General features: G+C 41.8%; 1 protein-coding gene across 2 annotated transcripts in view; it reads left to right on the forward strand.

Annotated features, from left to right (window-relative positions):
* arfgef3 (ARFGEF family member 3) overlaps positions 1–17,564 on the forward strand; it is a 60,363-nt gene that overhangs the window by 18,707 nt on the left and 24,092 nt on the right. For both annotated transcript variants that reach the window (XM_042433374.1, XM_042433375.1), the window contains exons 7-24: positions 168–213; positions 1,020–1,104; positions 1,725–1,829; positions 2,277–2,401; positions 3,111–3,358; positions 3,568–3,680; positions 4,370–4,502; positions 4,608–5,239; positions 6,369–6,721; positions 9,158–9,324; positions 9,412–9,577; positions 9,750–9,857; positions 11,329–11,544; positions 12,141–12,251; positions 14,638–14,788; positions 14,992–15,306; positions 16,466–16,599; positions 16,900–17,045. In XM_042433374.1, the coding sequence (XP_042289308.1) occupies positions 168–213; positions 1,020–1,104; positions 1,725–1,829; positions 2,277–2,401; positions 3,111–3,358; positions 3,568–3,680; positions 4,370–4,502; positions 4,608–5,239; positions 6,369–6,721; positions 9,158–9,324; positions 9,412–9,577; positions 9,750–9,857; positions 11,329–11,544; positions 12,141–12,251; positions 14,638–14,788; positions 14,992–15,306; positions 16,466–16,599; positions 16,900–17,045 (3,354 nt within the window). The remainder of the gene's footprint in view (positions 1–167; positions 214–1,019; positions 1,105–1,724; positions 1,830–2,276; positions 2,402–3,110; positions 3,359–3,567; positions 3,681–4,369; positions 4,503–4,607; positions 5,240–6,368; positions 6,722–9,157; positions 9,325–9,411; positions 9,578–9,749; positions 9,858–11,328; positions 11,545–12,140; positions 12,252–14,637; positions 14,789–14,991; positions 15,307–16,465; positions 16,600–16,899; positions 17,046–17,564) is intronic.

The following is a 17,564-nucleotide window of genomic DNA, read 5'->3' on the forward strand; positions in this document are numbered from 1 at the left end:
AGTAGATACAAGAGCTCAAAAACTAATACCTTATAACACTTCAGCTCTCTACCGCAGTTGTTCCTCGTTGTTACATACAAACAAACTGACAGTTCTGTTGATACAAAACCCAAAAGAGACACCCTGACAGTAAACATGCCTCCTGCTGTGTGTTGCATCCTCCACAGGGTGCAGATGGAGATGAGCTGACTGCTTTGCCGCTGCAGAGAAGAGGTATGCCTCTCTCCTCATTACCTCACCTAGATCATACAATAATGCATGATTATATAACATATCTTTATCATATTGTAATAGCGTATCATATAACATACTATAGATGGACAGTTGAAGGTATTTAACTCTTTTTTTTCTCTTTGTTGGGGTGCAGGTTGGTAAAATCTGCACCCCTGAAACAGACTCTCTGGAAGTCTGCAAAAAGTGCAATTGCACCTCCTTGTGTATGTGATCAATTGTTCATTTGGACAGTGCCAAGCACTCTTGCACTTCCTGGGAATATGCCTGTTATGTATGAGTGGGCACATGCAAGAGGAAGTCTGGAAATTTTGAGCCCAACAAACTGAGTCTAACATGTCCTAAAATCTTAACTTAGTATATAAGAACAGGAAGTTTTGTGTGCAGCTTTCATCCATCCAGTGATTTTTGTTTTCCGCTGCTAGCAGGGGTGTAGACATGTGAAGGTGTGCAGTACAAACTGTTTTATGGGTGTTGCAAAGTCACTGTAATCACCAGTCTGCAGGTAGTGAGAAACACCTTCGCAGAGAGACTGGCAGAGCTTCTTTATGATGCTATAAACAATCACTCACACACATGAAGAGTTCAGGTGAATGCCTCTGCTGGCAGAGAGCCAAGCAGGTTCACAGAGAAGGTATTGATTCAGATGATTTATTACAAGACAAATAGGGAGGTGAGGAGAGAGAAAAAGTGAAAGACGGGGGAAAGTAATGAGTTTTTTTTTATCACTTCATGTACATATTGAAAAGAGATTAATTAACCTTGTTATGATGTGTGTTTGCATGCAGATATTTCTCCCACCAGCCAGGCTCTGTGTGAAGATGTGGTGACAGTTTTGACAGTTTTCTGTGAAAAGCTGGAGTCAGTGGACAGGTAACAGTGCAGTTTTTCATGACTTGGTTTAATATTCTTATCTGTGAATCATCAGCATGACAAATCTCCAAGAAATCTCAGTTACCACACAGGACATTGATTTTATTTGGCTAGTTGAAAGAGCTATATCTAAAGATATATCTAAGAGCTGTATCTCTAAAAAAACACTTAAATGTATCTGAGAAAAGATCTTTGATGTAACAGCTGACATTATTGCTAATCAATCTGCTCTGATTAGCCCGTGTTTCCATCGCTTGTCACTATTTGTGCTGGTTAGTTCTAGTTGAAAGGTTTATATGAGAAAGAAAGCAAAAGTCTAATGTGTAATATGTTCCTTTGAATTACCTGTTTAAGGTGGACTTGGCTGCATTTTAAAACCCTGCAAAATTCCAGTTTAGCTGATTTAGTCAGAAGATAAATGATGCAACAACAACAGTCGATGGTCGAAGAACCGTGGAAAGAAATTTAATAACCGCAACAAAAGTTTTCCACTTTAAACTGCTTCTTGGGGTATTAGAACAGAGCAATGATTAAGTATTATTGACAGAGAATCCTGATAATTCTGGATGCTGGATATTAGTAGAAGCTGTCTGACTGTTCTGTTTCTTTTCACCCTCCAGTGATAACCAGCTCCTGCAGCTCCTTTACCTGGAGTGCATCCTCTCCATGTTCAGCAGCTGTCCTCCCACAATGCACCTGTCCAGAGGTTTCACTGACCTTGTATGGTAAGATTGTCAACCGCTTCTCTAATCGTGCACCAAAATATGTGAATAAGCTGTTGTATTTATTTGTTTTCAGATCAAGGATTAAAAATGGTACCTCCTGAAGCTCCTGCATGTCCTTAAGGGATATTAAAGAAAAAAAAGAGGAGTTTAAAAAAACTGAAATAACAATTTATTACTTATTACTTTATAAGTGCATCCATACTGCACAAAAACTCAAAGCAAAAATGACCGATATAAGATCTCTGACACAGCAAAGTATGTGGGTCTGTCACTCACCTAATTTGACTTTTTTGGATAAGAGTTATCTTGGACAATGGTGACTTAAATGTTATGCTTTTATTTTGTTTGTTGTGTGCTTGAACCTCTCTTTTATATTTTATAATTTACTGTATTCCGACCTATCAACAAACCTTAAAAAAAACCCAATAATATCCCCCCCCCACACAGGAAGCAGCTGTGTCCGTCCCTGGTGGCGATCATGGGAAATCCTGTCAATGACAAAACCATCACCTCCCACCACGGCCACATGGGGGCGTTTGACCGCGAACGACTCTCAGATAGACTCAGTCTAGGTAACTGAACATCCTTAAGAAACCTCCGTCAGTGGTTGTGATAATTTTTGCATTTATCCAGTTGAAGTACAGTTGAGGAGTCCTTAAACCAGACATTTTTTTGGTTTAAATGTCAGTGTTTAATGTTTAAATGTAAAGTTTAAACAACTACAAACATCAGTAATCAACTTAATTGACTGAAAAGTGAAGACACTTGGTTTGCATCTTGTTTAATGCTGTTCGGTGTAAAAACCTTCCTGCCAAAAAATACAGTATGAAACTCTTCCACACTTCCCATATTTACTTAATCATTTCAGTGCAGTTGTAGTTAATAAAGTCTCACGTCAACATTATTGTAATTGCTTTGGAATGAGCTCATTTAGCTAAGTAGCAGTTAAATAATTAAATGGGTTCACAGTCTTTGTCCATTTTGGACAAAAGTGCTGCCTGGAATTCTTAAATCAGGAAGTGTCTGTTTTTTCTTCCAGAACTTGGAAACAAAACCCAGCTAATGATTTTCCTGCCAGCACTTAGCTTGATGCTATCTTTTTCAAAAGAGTGGAAATAGCATTTAGAGGGAAACTTTCACATTAGACTGTCATCACAGATAACAATCAATTAAATATTAATTGTAGATTTTCAGGCTTAGGTGTTTTTAGTTCAATCTGTGGACAGAACGTTTTTCTGTGAACATGATTTTGGGATGTAGTTTCGTGTTTTCCTCTGCAAGGATTCAGCCTGGAAATGGATTGTACTGGTGGAGGTGTGTCTGATCAAGGCAGAGGGTCGGGCTGCTCCTCCAGCGCCCCCGCCAGGATCGCTCCGGTAGTGCGGACGGTGTGTTACATCGCTGCAGAGCTGGTGCGTCTGGTGAGCTGTGTGGAATCGATGAAACCGGTGCTGCAGTCACTCTACCACAGGATCCTTCTGTATCCGCCTCCTCAGCACCGCACAGAGGCCATCCGCATCATGAAGGAGGTGGGAAGAGGAGACGTTATTGCTCACCATTTTCCAATGCATGTTATAACATCTTCTTGCAGACACCTGAAACGTGATTAAGATATTAATCATATGATTAAGATAATATAAATATGCATACTTAGACAAGTACAAAGAGTTACTTCATGTGATAGTTCAGTCTATTACACGATCTGATGAAGAGACATTGATTTTGTGAATTTTTGTAGATTCTGGGCAGTCCCCAGCGGCTGTACGACCTGGCTGGTCCGTGCGTGGCCGAACCTGAAACCAGGAAGCGCTCCTTTTCCAAGAGGAAGTCCCACCTGGACCTGCTCAAACTGTCAGTGACTCGTCCGTCTTCATTCTTTATTTAAGCTCTAGAGTTGTTGGAAACTCCTTGTTTAGGATGTCAAGGTTGTCACAAACTGGATCAATTTAACGAATTGGCTCACGTTCAGTTCTAGAAATATCATAATTAAGAGTTTAATTTGAATTTGAATTTCTGAATTCAGATGGACAATAGAGTTAGAATAAGTTACCAAATGTCAATAAATCCGCTAACATTTATAACTGCTTTTCCTAAATGTTAAACAATACATGTTGCCTTATAATTAATTTGTTATTAACATTTCTAATTTGTTAGTAAAGAGTGTAGAAACCTGTCAGAGATTCTTTTTTTTTTGTATTTGAAGCCTTTTCTATATATGAGAACTTGTATCATATTTGAGAGATTTGAAGATTCATACATGGCAGTATTAGTTCCCATAATTTGAATACTAGCATGGCACAAGTTAAAATTCTAAAGATGTAAATCACTAGATGTAAAAATATGTCACTAGTTAATTATTTTAACTGTAGCTGTTGTCGGAGCAGATTGTCATCCAATCCAAAAATAAAACTACAGTAAAATCCAGTTCAGTCTCTAAAATAACAGCAGGTCAGTTTTAAAACGATGGTGTTTCCTGTGTCCTTCAATAAAACAATATCCTGACTTTATATACTTGTATGTGTGTCCACGTTGTCCTGCAGAGTGATGGATGGGATGACAGAGGCCTGTATGAAGGGAGGCATTGAGGCGTGTTACTCCTCTGTCTCCTGTGCCTGCGCTCTCCTGGGAGCGCTGGACGAACTGTCACACGGACGAGGCATCCAGCCCGAGCAGGTATACTGCTGCAACAGGAGGTCACACTAACATTTGACCAACAAAAGCATTTCAGAGAGGTGGGAGGTGATGTTGGAGAAATAATGTAGCAGATTTGTTTTTCAGGCACGGCTTCTCCTCCGGCGACTGGACGATCTGAAAGACGGGACGGAGTCGACACGAGAGTCTATGGAGATAAACGAGGCCGACTTCCGGTGGCAGAGACACATCCTGTCCTCCGAGCAGCCTCCCTGGGACCCCAGCTCCTCTTCCTCCAACATGGCCACCACCGGGACCTCTGAGCGCAGCCCTGACATCAGCATCAGCATCACCACAGAAACGGGCCAAACCACCCTGGATCTGGAGGTAGGGGAGCTCGGCCTAGGTCTGGGTCACACCACTCCCGAGGAGTGCGGGGAGGACACGCGCCTCCCCTCGCCCTCCTCTTGCGGCGGTCAGGAGGGGACGAAACGTGAGCTGAGCCATGAGCTGGACCAGGGAGGCCAGCGGGAGGAGAGAGGAGGCACGAGGGAAGTCGAAGGAGGAGGAGGAGAGAAAGAAAGAGGAGGAGCTGGAGAGGGAGGAGGAGGTGGAGGAAGAGGAGGAAGAGTTGGAGAGAGAGGAGCTGTGGTTCCTCCAGATGTGGTCCAGCGGAGCCACGCCCTTGTCTACCCTGACATCACCAACTTCCTGTCTGTGGAGTCCAGGACCAGGACGCACCACGGAGGAGGGTCACGATACAGCGAGAGCAACTTCAGGTAAAAGTGTGTGCGTGTGTGTATACAACAAAAGACTCAACTTAAATTATTAAAGTATTTGACTAGTCTTTGATGTTTTGTACTTGTACTTTTGGCTTTGGCCCTGTTCACACCTGGCATTAAAATGTATCCTGGGTGATCTGATCACAAGTGGACAGCTCTAAGTACAGGTGTGAATGCACCCAAGATGCATTGAGGACGTGTTGAGACCTGATCGCTCAGACCACATTCGGAGGTGGTCTGGGCCGCATATGGCTTCATTCTTTTAGCAGTGACATCCTCTGTGTAAGCAGAAGTACGCACTCATTCGTGCGCCAACGGTGTCATATTAAAGTGTGAAATAGGGTTGCATCACCGATGGCTAACAGTCATCGACCACTGAGTCCTTTACCATTGTAACATTGTGATTTAAAAGCCCCTCCCCTCAATCGTCTGTCCATCTTTTGCGCGGATTACATTGATAAATTACTCTTCTTTTTACTCACAAAGCTTTTATTGCTCTTACAGTAACATAACAAGTGTAGTTGTCGCTGTCTTCTGCTCTGCTCTGTGTATGTGTGGAGCCGGAGTGAAACACAGAGAGCAGAGGAGAGGAGAGAAACCCAGCGCAACCATAACCACAACCACAACAAAACACAGTAGAGACTATGTTTATTTATGTTGTGTACCTTATTTGTGTGCACTCGTTTCATTTCAGCTCAGTGTGAGTCTCTACCAAGCAAACGGGAATGATGTACATGTTTATTTGCATATAGAGCAGGGAAGTGAGATCCGATCACAAGTGGTCACTTGAGACGCATGTGCAGATAGGGAGGTCAGATGGTTTGAAAGAGGAAGGAGGCTATCTACGTCAAAGTAGAGAAACCATCCCTCAACAGGCGAGGAGGTCTACGACACCACTTATCCCCCACCTACAACGCTGTCCTTTCATCCCTTCCCAGCAGACATTTGGCCTCATGTGACTCTAACGACTCTAACGGCTGGATGAGAATCTTTACAGACATTTCACTGTGATGTGTGTGTCAGTGTCTGTCTAATAATTAATTCAAAAACTAATGTATGCTTTGAAAAAATGTCAGCAATAATATAAATGCACATTCATTTATTGCTGTATCTGTTGTTCCACCAGTATGGAGGAGCAGGACTTGTCGCGGACAGAGTTTGACTCATGTGACCAGTACTCCATGGCTGCGGAGAAAGACTCCGGCCGCTCTGACGTGTCCGACATCGGCTCTGACAACGTCTCTCTGGCCGACGAGGAGCAGCAGACGCCTCGTGACTGCCCGGGTCACCGCTCCTTGCGCACCGCCGCCCTGTCGCTCAAACTGCTCCGCAACCAGGAAGCCGACCAGCAGAGCGCCAGGCTCTTCGTCCAATCGCTGGCGGCGCTGCTCCCCCGACTGCTGGGATTGGCCACCGCTACAGAGGTGGACCTGTCGCTGCAGAACTTCTCCTACACGTTCTGCTCTGGACTGCAGGCTGGTGAGATCAGGAGGGAGGGCTGATTTAATGTGTTGACTTGGTTTCTTGTTTTTTTGTGTGTTTGGGAAGTGCATAGGCTCTTTATTTGTATTTGTGTGAGTGTCTGTGTGTGTTAAACAAATGCAGGATATTTGTTGAGGGTGGAGTGATCTGTAAAGCAGCCTCTTTCTTTATTAATCAGCTTTGACTCCAGACAGGTCTCTGCTGTTGGTCGAGTCCCAAAAGGGGACATTCACTGAACGAGATTGGATGTCAAATAATGTGTTTTTTTTCCAACTTAAGTAAATACATCATACTGTGAGGAACCTCTTACAAAAATCACTGCAGGAAATCACCACTGAATTGAAAACTAAAACAAATAATAAGCAAAATTATACATTCTTAATTAAAACCACAAGAAGTAGAACATGCAGATACTGTAAATTAAACCAACTGACAGATAAATTAATTTATTATCTGCACAGTGGATTATAACTTAAACTCACCATGGATTACTGTTTTTACAAAATTGCAATAAGCAACAACAACAACAACATTGATCAAGTAGTTGTTACTTTTGCCTCCAAATATAGAGTTTAAGTGGGATAAGTGGGATGAATTATTTTAGGCATAGGGGGCTCCAGATTTATTTTTTATAATTCTTTTTTGCCTTGACAATCCTCAATCAATTAATCAGTCACACTTTTTTTTGTACACCTTTGAAACTAAATAGTGAGAGACTACAGATTTTAAAAGATAATTAAATGGATAAAAGACAAAAAAATTAAAAAAAAGATGAGAGGGAATAAAACATTTTAAAACATGAATACAATATATTAGAGCATGTCACTCTCCTGGTTGAATCAAAAGATTAACAAATGTGATAATATGTTAATATCTGGTTCTTTGATAAAGTCAAAGGCACAAACATGTGGACATAAAAACTGAGAGAAGAACTACGACTCCCAAGCTGTGTTTCGGTAAGAAACGTCCAATCAAAGAGCTTAAAATTCTGTCTTGTTGTGCTGCTAACAGCTACCTGAAGCTAAAGATTACACTTTATAGAAACTTGATTAAAACTTTCAGCAGTTTAAATCAGTTCACTTTCAGATGTCGGATTCATTCAGTATCTATGGCAACATGTTTTGTTCACAACTGCAACACTTGAGAGTTCACAACAGCTCCGACTCACACCTCTGATCGGCTTCTCCTGCACAGCAACAGCATCCATCATGCGTGCTGGGGAAAAAAAAAAAAAATAGATTCCTCAGAAACAAAAAATACAAACGCGACATAAACTTACAGTACTACTGAATTCTCCAGGAGCCTCTTGTGTTTCTGTGTTGAGGAGGATATCAGTAAAAATGGGCCTCTATATTTAATAAACAGGTATTCCATTTGTGTCACAGGTTGATTGTAATGTCTAATAGGAGATTAACTTATCATATTGTATATTTAAATACGAATAGTATACACATGGATGTATATACTGTGCTCTATATTCAGTTGATCACTGTGCAGCAGCAACTATTTGATAAAATATTTTGCCTTCAAGGCACGGCTCATAATCCATCAGTGAAAATAGTGTCTTTACTGGGAGTTTTGACATCAGGAGAGCAAAAAAATTACAAATTATACTCTATGGTTAACTGACTTAATGAATTTGGTCCAGGCTGTAAATCCCCAGAGTGAGTTTCTGATTAAAACACTTGACCGATCATCAGCTAATAGATGATATCTCACGCTCTTCTCTCACCTTTTACACGTATTTCCTCTGACCTCTCTCCACCTGTCTCTCTCTCTCTCTCTCTCTCTATGTTTCACCTTCTCACTTCCTCCTAACGTTTCTTTCCCCCTCTCTCCCTCCTCGTCTTGACATCTATCTGTCTACTCTCTCTTTATCTGCGGATCTGTCCCGTTACCTAACCCACACTGGATGCACACTTCTCCTAATACCACTTTGAGGTAATATTCAGAGCCAAGTGTATCCCTAAATTCACCATAGTATATTACATAACACCAGTCCAGTTGTTGGCGGTTGTTGAATATTAATAATATCCAAACACCAAACCTCCATAGATGGTTGTCACATAATATTAACAATTAATCTGTTCTCCTTGATGAGATTGTTAAGAATAATATTGCATGACACTGTCCAAATAAATATTAAATATCTAAATACTACAAACCTCCAAAAGTCTCTACAGAGCTGTTAAAGCGGACTGACAGCTGATCCAGACGTGCTGCTGTCATTAGAGACGGATCTCGCTTCAGATGACGGTTCAGAGGACATCACATGTCTCTAAAATCATGTTTCTCACATCGACTAAGATGCAAGTGAGGGAAACATGGATGCAATAAGGGAATTGGGATGTATCCTGTGTTGGCAGCTCTGCTTTATTTTCTTTCACTCGCTTGTGACCTGTTTTTTATGGCTCTCTCTCTCTCTCTCTCCAGGTGGAATCCACTCTCCGGGTTTCGAGGCAGGTGACACCCTCAGCTGCCAGTCTCTGATGAACGCAGACGGCCTCTACCTGGTGTCGTACTACGCGCTGCTGCTCAACCTCAAACTCTGCTGCTGCGACTACTACAGACGGCGGACGCTCTCACCCGTCCTCAGCCTGGTGAGCAGACGAACATTTACGGATGAGGTGCTGGTCGTGGTCGAAAGCCTGATTTTATGATTTTGTGTGTGTTTTCCTGTTGTGCAGAAGGAGTTTGTGCTTCTGATCCAGAGCAGCGGGGTCCTCGTGGTTCTGTCTCAGGCCTGGATCGAGGAGCTCTACCATCAGGTGTTAGAACGCAACCTGCTGGCTGAAGCCGGGTACTGGGGCTCCCCGGAGGGTCATACGCTGCCGCTTGTTACCATGCTAACAGGTACAAACACACACAAAACACATCATATAAACCTAATGTAAGTCTCACTGGACTAGAATGATCTGATAAACTGTTATCGTGTGTCTCTGTATGAGCAGCAACATCCTCCTTCTCTCTTTTTTTCCTCTACAGTTTTCTCATTCTTCTCCCTCCATGTCTTCTTCTCTCTTAGATATTGATGGTCTGGGCAGCAGTGCAATTGGAGGTCAGCTGATCAGGAGGGCATCCAGTCAATTACCTCTCACCTGTGACAAGGCTAGCAGCGACACTGTAATGGCAGGTAATCGACCGACCGGCTCATGCATTAACTCGACAAATTATTCATTAGTGTCATATCACTATAATCATCAAACATCACTTATGCAAACTCTCATGACGGGTCGTTTGCTTGACTTTGTTCTCCCTAAAGACCTACAGTATATATTGAGATGGATAGAAGTGGAGAGTTTTCATGATGGGTGTGTTTTCTGAGCTCTAGAGCTTTTCCTCAGAGCCTCCGGATCCGCCAAGCTCTGCTGCTGTGTTATTTAGCTGGCAGCACACTTGAAAGGTGAAGCATCCCAGAACAGTGCTGCATGATCAAGTGCTCGGACCTTTTGATTATTTAATTTATTTATTGCAGTGTGTGTTTGTGTGTTACCTTGCAAGGCGCAGTAGGTGATGGATATATTTTAATATACAGTATTTCAACTTAAATATATCCAGGGAGTGTACAGGAGCAAGCAGGGTGAATGTTTTATTCCAAGATAACAATACACAGTCTGAGCTAAATTCACATTGGTTAGTGAAACCTGCCTGACTGGTCTAGTGCAGAATCTCTGATCCAGAAAGTTAAAAAAGGTTTGCACAACCCGATCAGTGACATCTCTCAATTTAATTTAGTTTGCATTGTTAAAGTTTTGTGTGTAAGAACTGATGGAGCAATCTGATTAATTTGGTTGTGTGATCCTTTTTTGGACTCTTTTGACTCATTTTCAGAACTCCCTGGTGAAAATCTGGTTGAAATAAAGCGTCAACACGTTTTTAGTGTAATTCCAGTGTCTGCTTTGCTAAGTCAATGATTAACTTGCTCGTTGTTTGCTAAAATAATTAAAACCCGACATGAAGCAGGGTTTATTATTCCGGTCATATCAGTTTTTCTGCTTGTTAGCTATAAGGATATCTCATTTTTGTGGAAATCAAATCATCGGCTTCCCACCTGGCTGATAAACTAACTAAACATCTCATCATGTTGGAAATAATAACTGGTAGTTACTTGTTCACTGAGAAAGAATAGAGGATAACCAGAAAGAAACTAAAATGAGGTGAAAGAAGAAAAAAAAAAAGGGAGAGCAGGAAAAGAGCAGGAGAAGACAGACCTGCAGACAGAGATGGAGAAAATGAGTCACGGACCACCTGCGTTCCTTCTGCATCCCCTGAAGGGCAAAGGATAGTTCAGAATCGTCATGGTAACCGCCGCTGAGTCACCCATGATGGCAGTTATGCTCTTTGTGTGTGTACAGGCCTAATGCTCCTGTTTGACTTCAGCATCATCAGTTACTGGAACCGCTGACTGTGTAAACACTCATTACAGACTCTAACTGTGTACTCTGTTTAGATCTTATTGATAGTCGGTGTATCCTGTCGTTCGCTGGCATCAGCTACGGTTTTTCTCACCTTCTTCTATGACTCTCCTACCAGCTGGCGGCGCTTCTGCCAATTAAAAAAAAAAAGAAAAAAAAGAGCACTGCATGTGTGTTTTTTTTTTTTAGGAGCTGTGTTCTCCCGCTTCATCCTCACCGGTGTGTGGAAGAACCTGATCGACGTGCTGTCCATGCCGCTGACGGGCCGCATGGCGGGCAGCTCCAAGGGCCTGGCCTTCATCTTGGGAGCGGAGGGGATCAAAGAGCAGAGCCAGAGGGAGAGAGACACCATCTGTCTGAGTTTAGACGGCCTACGCAAAGCTGCTGCGCTCAGCTGTGCCCTGGGTGGGTGGAACTTGTGCCTCTTGTGTCTGCATTAATAAGAAAAATGAGATACATCACTCGGTCCTTCAGGGAATCTTCTGTTCTCTTACCCTCCGACACACAACTGGAAGCGTCGCTGCTTATTTTCAGCAGCTAAACAGTCACTTGAAACTTCCATATGAGTCAACCTGCCCTGATATGACTCCTCAAACTTACACTTTGTTTGAAAGGAGCTTCTGGTATATGGAATTGCAATGAATGAAAAGTTATGAATGATATTTTCAGTTGAACCTGAATACATTTTTAATTTGGAGTCACCTTTGGATAATGTTAAAGCCCCAATACAGCTGTTGTTCAGTTGGGGATAAAACTTGATTGAAATTATCAGCACAGAAGCACCAATGAATATGAAACACATGGTGTACAACCTCAACTATATAAGGTTTTACCCGCAGGAACAGAAAACCCAGAAATCTTAAAAATCTGTAATATTCTTATCCGCAGAGTTAAGATGAGGTTAAAATCTTATGTTTCATCAGGCAGTGATGATGTTTTTAGAATATGAAGTCAATAGCACTTCCTCACACTGTGTTTAATTTTGATGTGTGTACCGTCAGGTGTGGCTGCCAACTGTGCATCAGCTTTAGCCCAGATGGCTGCAGCCTCCTGTGTACAGGAGGAGAAGGAAGAGAGGGAGGCGGCAGAGATGGGAGACACCATCACACAAGGTACTGAGAGCATGCACTGTTTCTTTAATTGTCCATTGGAGATTATTAGTTTTTGGCACCTGAGTGATAAACATCGAAAGATCTTTTTAAAGGAAAAAGAAAAAAAAAAAGAACTTCAATACAGCCTTTGAGCTGAGGTACAAATAATTTCCCCAAATTTTATAGCTGAACAGAAGGTGCATTTTCTTCAGAAAATGCTTGAGAGAGCTAGAAGCTGTTAGCTGCTGCTGCCAGCTGCTGTTAGCTGCTGCCAGCTGCTGCCAGCTGCTGCTGGTCTCAATCAGCAGATTGGCAGCACCTGTGTACATCTGCATTTTTTTCACCTTCAACTCTACTGCGTGCTGCCCTTAAACAGGTTCCAACTCACAACTTTTGGATCTAAACGGGACACAGAAGTGGCAAGATCATAAACCACTGGACTATTCAGATTTACTGTCACCTGATGACAAAACATGACTGTTTTTTAACATGCATATCAATCTAAATATTAAATAGTAATATTAAAGAGCGGTTAATGATGGTACATGGTACATCCAAAGCAACTTTATTCATAAGAGCGATGTTATGAGGAGCACTGCCATGAGCCGGTATCACACCCAGAACCTTGTAATCTAACAGGGAAAGCTGACCGTTGCCAGGGCTTAACCACAGAACCAGCAGGGAAAAACACAAATAGCAAATTCACATTTTGTTAAGTAATAATTGATTTGCCTAAAACAAATCTTCTAGGTCAGAAATTTGTGTGGCATTAGTGGCAGGAGGACGTGCAGAACGTGAGGATGTATAACGTGTGCAAAGTATTTGAAGGAAGAGAGAATTTGTAAGTTTAAGAAACGGGAGTTAAAGGAGACTGACAGCCTGCGGATTGTACTGCAGTCAGTGAGAGCGTGAAGATGCTTTTTTTCCTAAAAAACAATGTACATACAGAACTAATCCCTCTCAATCATCACTTGACTCAGAAATGTGTGGCGGTGTATTTATCTACAGAGACTCTGCCCTCTGCCTGTGTTTTCTCATTATTTTGCTGTGTCCGGGAAGCTTCTGGGCGTCAACCTTCGGTGTGTAGCCCTCAGCCAATAATAGCGCACAGAGGTCAGGACTTGTAGTGTATCGACCAGGTTAAATGTCATGTATGTATAAAGAGCTGCAGGTGTGTGTGTCTGTTTGAACGAGGGCGTGGCTGAGCTACACACACACACACAGAGCAGAAAGACCACAGCGGACAGGATGAAGCTCTGCATTCACACAAAATCCGTCAGTGCTGTGGGCGTGTTTATTTGTGCTTCAGACTGTAACCTCCATGAAACAATCAGAAAATACCGTTTTAGTTTTCTGATTCATGGCTTCGTTCTCGCCTCTGCTGCTCCCTCTCCTCTCCTCCAGGGAGGAGAGTCCAACTTTGAATGCTGTGTTTACAAAGACCAACTGACAGATTCTGCATAGTATAACTTTAAGGCTTAGATCTCAAAACCTGTAACTGCTATGGGAAATATATTTCCATTTTGAAAGACAGGAGGCTTGTGGCTGATCAGACAATGCCTGATCACATGACACACTGATGAGATCTGAAAACTGCTGTAAAAGCTCTCATTTTAGACTTAAATTGCTCCAAAAGTACAAAAGGTATCACAACACAATATGATAACCGAAAATTCAAAGTTTTGTGAGCAGTTTAAAGTTTGAATGGAGTCTGTAGAATAAAGGATGTCCGAGCAGACAAAGGTTCCAACTCGGTTCGACAATTCCTCCCAACGACTGCCATTATAAATTTTAATACTTTAATACATGTTAGAATAAAGAGTAATAAACAGTAATAGCATACATTTCTTGAAGATGTATGTTTTGACGTTTAAATGAAGTTTGTATGTTCATCAGTACAGAAGTAGAAAGACGCCAAAAATCGACTAAAGAATAAAGAGCAAAGATAACAAAGAACACACAATAAAAAGAAAAGTTGAAATGATTGCACCATATTTATCATATCCTTTAAGGTTTTATCAGTCTCTGTAAGTCTTTAATGCAGCCCACGTCTTGTCACACAGATTTGTTTATCTGTTTATTACGCTTCTTAAGTATGAATCAGAATCTGTAAGGTTTATGGCTCTTTAGTGACATCTAATGGCAACTTTAGGAAGCTTGAGTCTTTTTCCGCCCCCATTTTTGAAAGCATATTCTGTATTGAGATATGACTGATTTCAAGCTCAGTTAGATGTAATTTTGCCCATTATGAGCCAGTTTTTGTGATTACTGACCAATTGTGTAGTTGTATAACATATCTGAAAAGTGTTTCATGTCTTTCTGTTAGTTTTTTTTAATAATTTTCAGACTTCTGTCAATTTTTCGTTCATGTTCATGTCTGGGTTTGTTTCTGTTTGTGTGTGTTCAGTGAAGCAGCGTGTCGAGCAGCGTCTGGAGCAGATCAGTCGTCCTCAGGGAGTTCGTCTGCACACGGCTCACGTGTTGTGTATGGACGCCATCCTGAATGTGGGGCTGGAGATGGGCAGCCACAACCACGAGTGCTGGCCGCATGTCTTTAGGTACATACACACACACACGTATAGATATACTGCATTATAATGCTAGATTAATTATCAGCTTATGTGTTGCTCATAGGATTGATGATCTTCTATATTTTTCTTACTGTTAACAAATCCCATGAAAAGACCAAAACCAGCGATGAATTGTCAGCGTTGTGTTCATTACTTGTTTCCACTGCTTTAAAAGTGAAAATCTGTTTCAGGGTAACGGAGTACATCAGTTCACTGGAGCACACCCACTTCAGCGACGGCTCCTCTCAGCCATCCTCACTGACCACCATCACCCAGCAGAGCCAGCAGTTGGCCGGCGTAGACCTGGGGCTGGAGCTGAGCTGCGAGCCCAGCCCGGAGGCCTCGGAGATGGGCCTGAGTCAGCCTGTCATCCAGCCTCTGTCCATCCAGGAGCTGCTGAGGGAGAACGGAAGAGGAGGCCGAGGCCTGGACCTGAGGAGCGGCAGCCTGATGACCGGAACCAGCGCTGCAAAGGCCGTGTGTACGCTGTCAACACAGGCTGACAGGTAGGACATAGCGAGATATCACCGTCATACATATCATAATAGTATCACAGATTAATGATCATCATTATTTTAACCCCTTTACAAATTCCTGACATCAAACTCTTTATTGCATTATTGACTAAAATGACATTTTTAATATATGGAAACAAATATTTAGTTTGGCAAAAAAATGTAATGTTTGGTATTGTAAACTGTTGCCTTACAGACACATTAAATGTTGAAATTATTAGCTGAATAATGGATTGACTCAAAATTGATAATAATAATCATTAAATCAAGACTGAAAAGTATTCTCTGGTTCTCAATTGTGGGAATTTGTTGTTTTACTGTGTTTTATATGATTGTAAAATGAATATCTTATCTATGTTTTGATAGCATATTTCACTGATACTTGAGCTTTATATCACCAGGGTTTTTTATAACAGCCACGAGATGGCAACAGCAGTCTAAAGCTACCAGAGTGAGTGTGTGTGTGTGTGTGTGTGTGTGTGTGTGTGATCTTTAATCTTTGTAGGTTGGGGTTTAGGGTCCTCACAAGCATAGAAGTATAAGAATACAAATATGTGTGTGTGTATGTGTGCGTGCCAACAGTACCACACTTATTAAAGTTTATTCCCTGCCTCAACACACACACACACACACACACACACACACACACTGCTGCAGTAAATATGGAGTGTGTATGTGTGTGTGTGTGTGTGTGTGTTTATTCCAAGGATCATCTCTTATGTAACCAGATATCTGGGCTGCTTTTAGGGAGCGAATTAGAAAAAAAAAAAAAAAAAAGTTCCCTCTGATCTTTTGGAACAGATGGACTGAACACATTTACAAGCTGAAAGTGGTGCCAAAACATAGTAAATACTCCTCTGCAAACTGCACAGGGCTGTCCCACAAAAAAAAAAAACTTGGCTTAAACTGCAACGTAGCTGCGTTTTAACCTCCAAACTTTGTCTCTCTGTGGGTTTTTTTAATGTTAAGTTAACCAGGGAAGGATTTCACTCCACCTCACTTCATTTTCCCCATCAAGGAAAACCTGCCTTGCAATCGGTGATTTTACAGATGTTACATGATGGAAATAAAGCACTTCCTCGTGTGTGTGTGTGTGTGTGTGTGTGTGTGTGTGTGTGTGTGTGTGTGTGTGTATGTGTGTGTGTTCCAGGCTGTTTGAAGAAGCAGCCACCAAGCTGAATCTCGTGGGTCTGGTTGGTTTCCTGCAGCAGCTGAGGAAAGCTTCTCAGAGTCAGCTGTTTGACTCCATTACTGAGACTGGAGACTATTCACTGGCAATGCCAGGTACACACGCGCACAAACCTTAATTACTTTATTCAAAACTTGATGTTTACTGTTGAAACAGGATGTTATGGCGGGATACAACAAAAGAGGGGATGATGTGAAGTGACCAAAGTCATCACACTTTCCTTAAAGTGATCATAATTCTAAGATTAAATTTACATAAACACAAATTCTAATCTTCACCTTGTATCTTCAAGAAGTGAAGAAAAAGGTGCAGTCTTTCTTTTGTTCTGAGAACATTACTACACATTTATGAAATTAGATTAAATAAATACTTGAATTAAATCTGTGTGTCTGCAGGAGAAGCCAAGTCGACGCTGGACCGGCGCAGCGCTCTCCATCTCTTCCGTCTGGGCGAGGCCATGCTGCGGATCGTCAGGAACAAGAACCGACCTCTGCTCCACATGATGAGGGCCTGGAGCGTGGTGGCGCCACACCTGGTGGAGGTAGGGAACTTCAGCCTCCTTTAAAAACATCAGGAGACCCGCTGCAAAAGGCTGCCACTCATGGCGCCACCTTAAAGGATTTATCGTTGATCGTATTACTACAAACTGTGTGCAGATGATTCAAAATCTCTTATAAATGTCTTGTTCATGTTTAGTTCATGAATAAATAGCTTCTGTTATTAAAACACACAGAGAAGTGGCACAATTATCCCAGCTGAAGTAGAATAAATGCAAAAAAACTCTACACATCTGTGAAAGAATAATACAGCTGTAATAGTGTGTAACACTTACCAAGAATCACATAGTCCGACAAACTATTATTTTTAAATTGCAGCCACCTACTGCAAGTTGAACAGTTTGTCTATTTGCTTGCATGCAAATGAAATTTTGTGCTTGCAAACAAATCAGTTTGTGAACCTCAGGCTTTTATGCAAATGAAGTTTCTCTTCTGCACAGTCCAGCAGCAGTTTGTCTTCTTCTGCTTTCTGCTCAAACAGCAGCAGTTGTATTTAATGAAGT

The sequence above is a fragment of the Thunnus maccoyii genome, chromosome 14 (assembly GCF_910596095.1).
Source record: "Thunnus maccoyii chromosome 14, fThuMac1.1, whole genome shotgun sequence".
NCBI classification, from domain to species: domain Eukaryota; kingdom Metazoa; phylum Chordata; class Actinopteri; order Scombriformes; family Scombridae; genus Thunnus; species Thunnus maccoyii.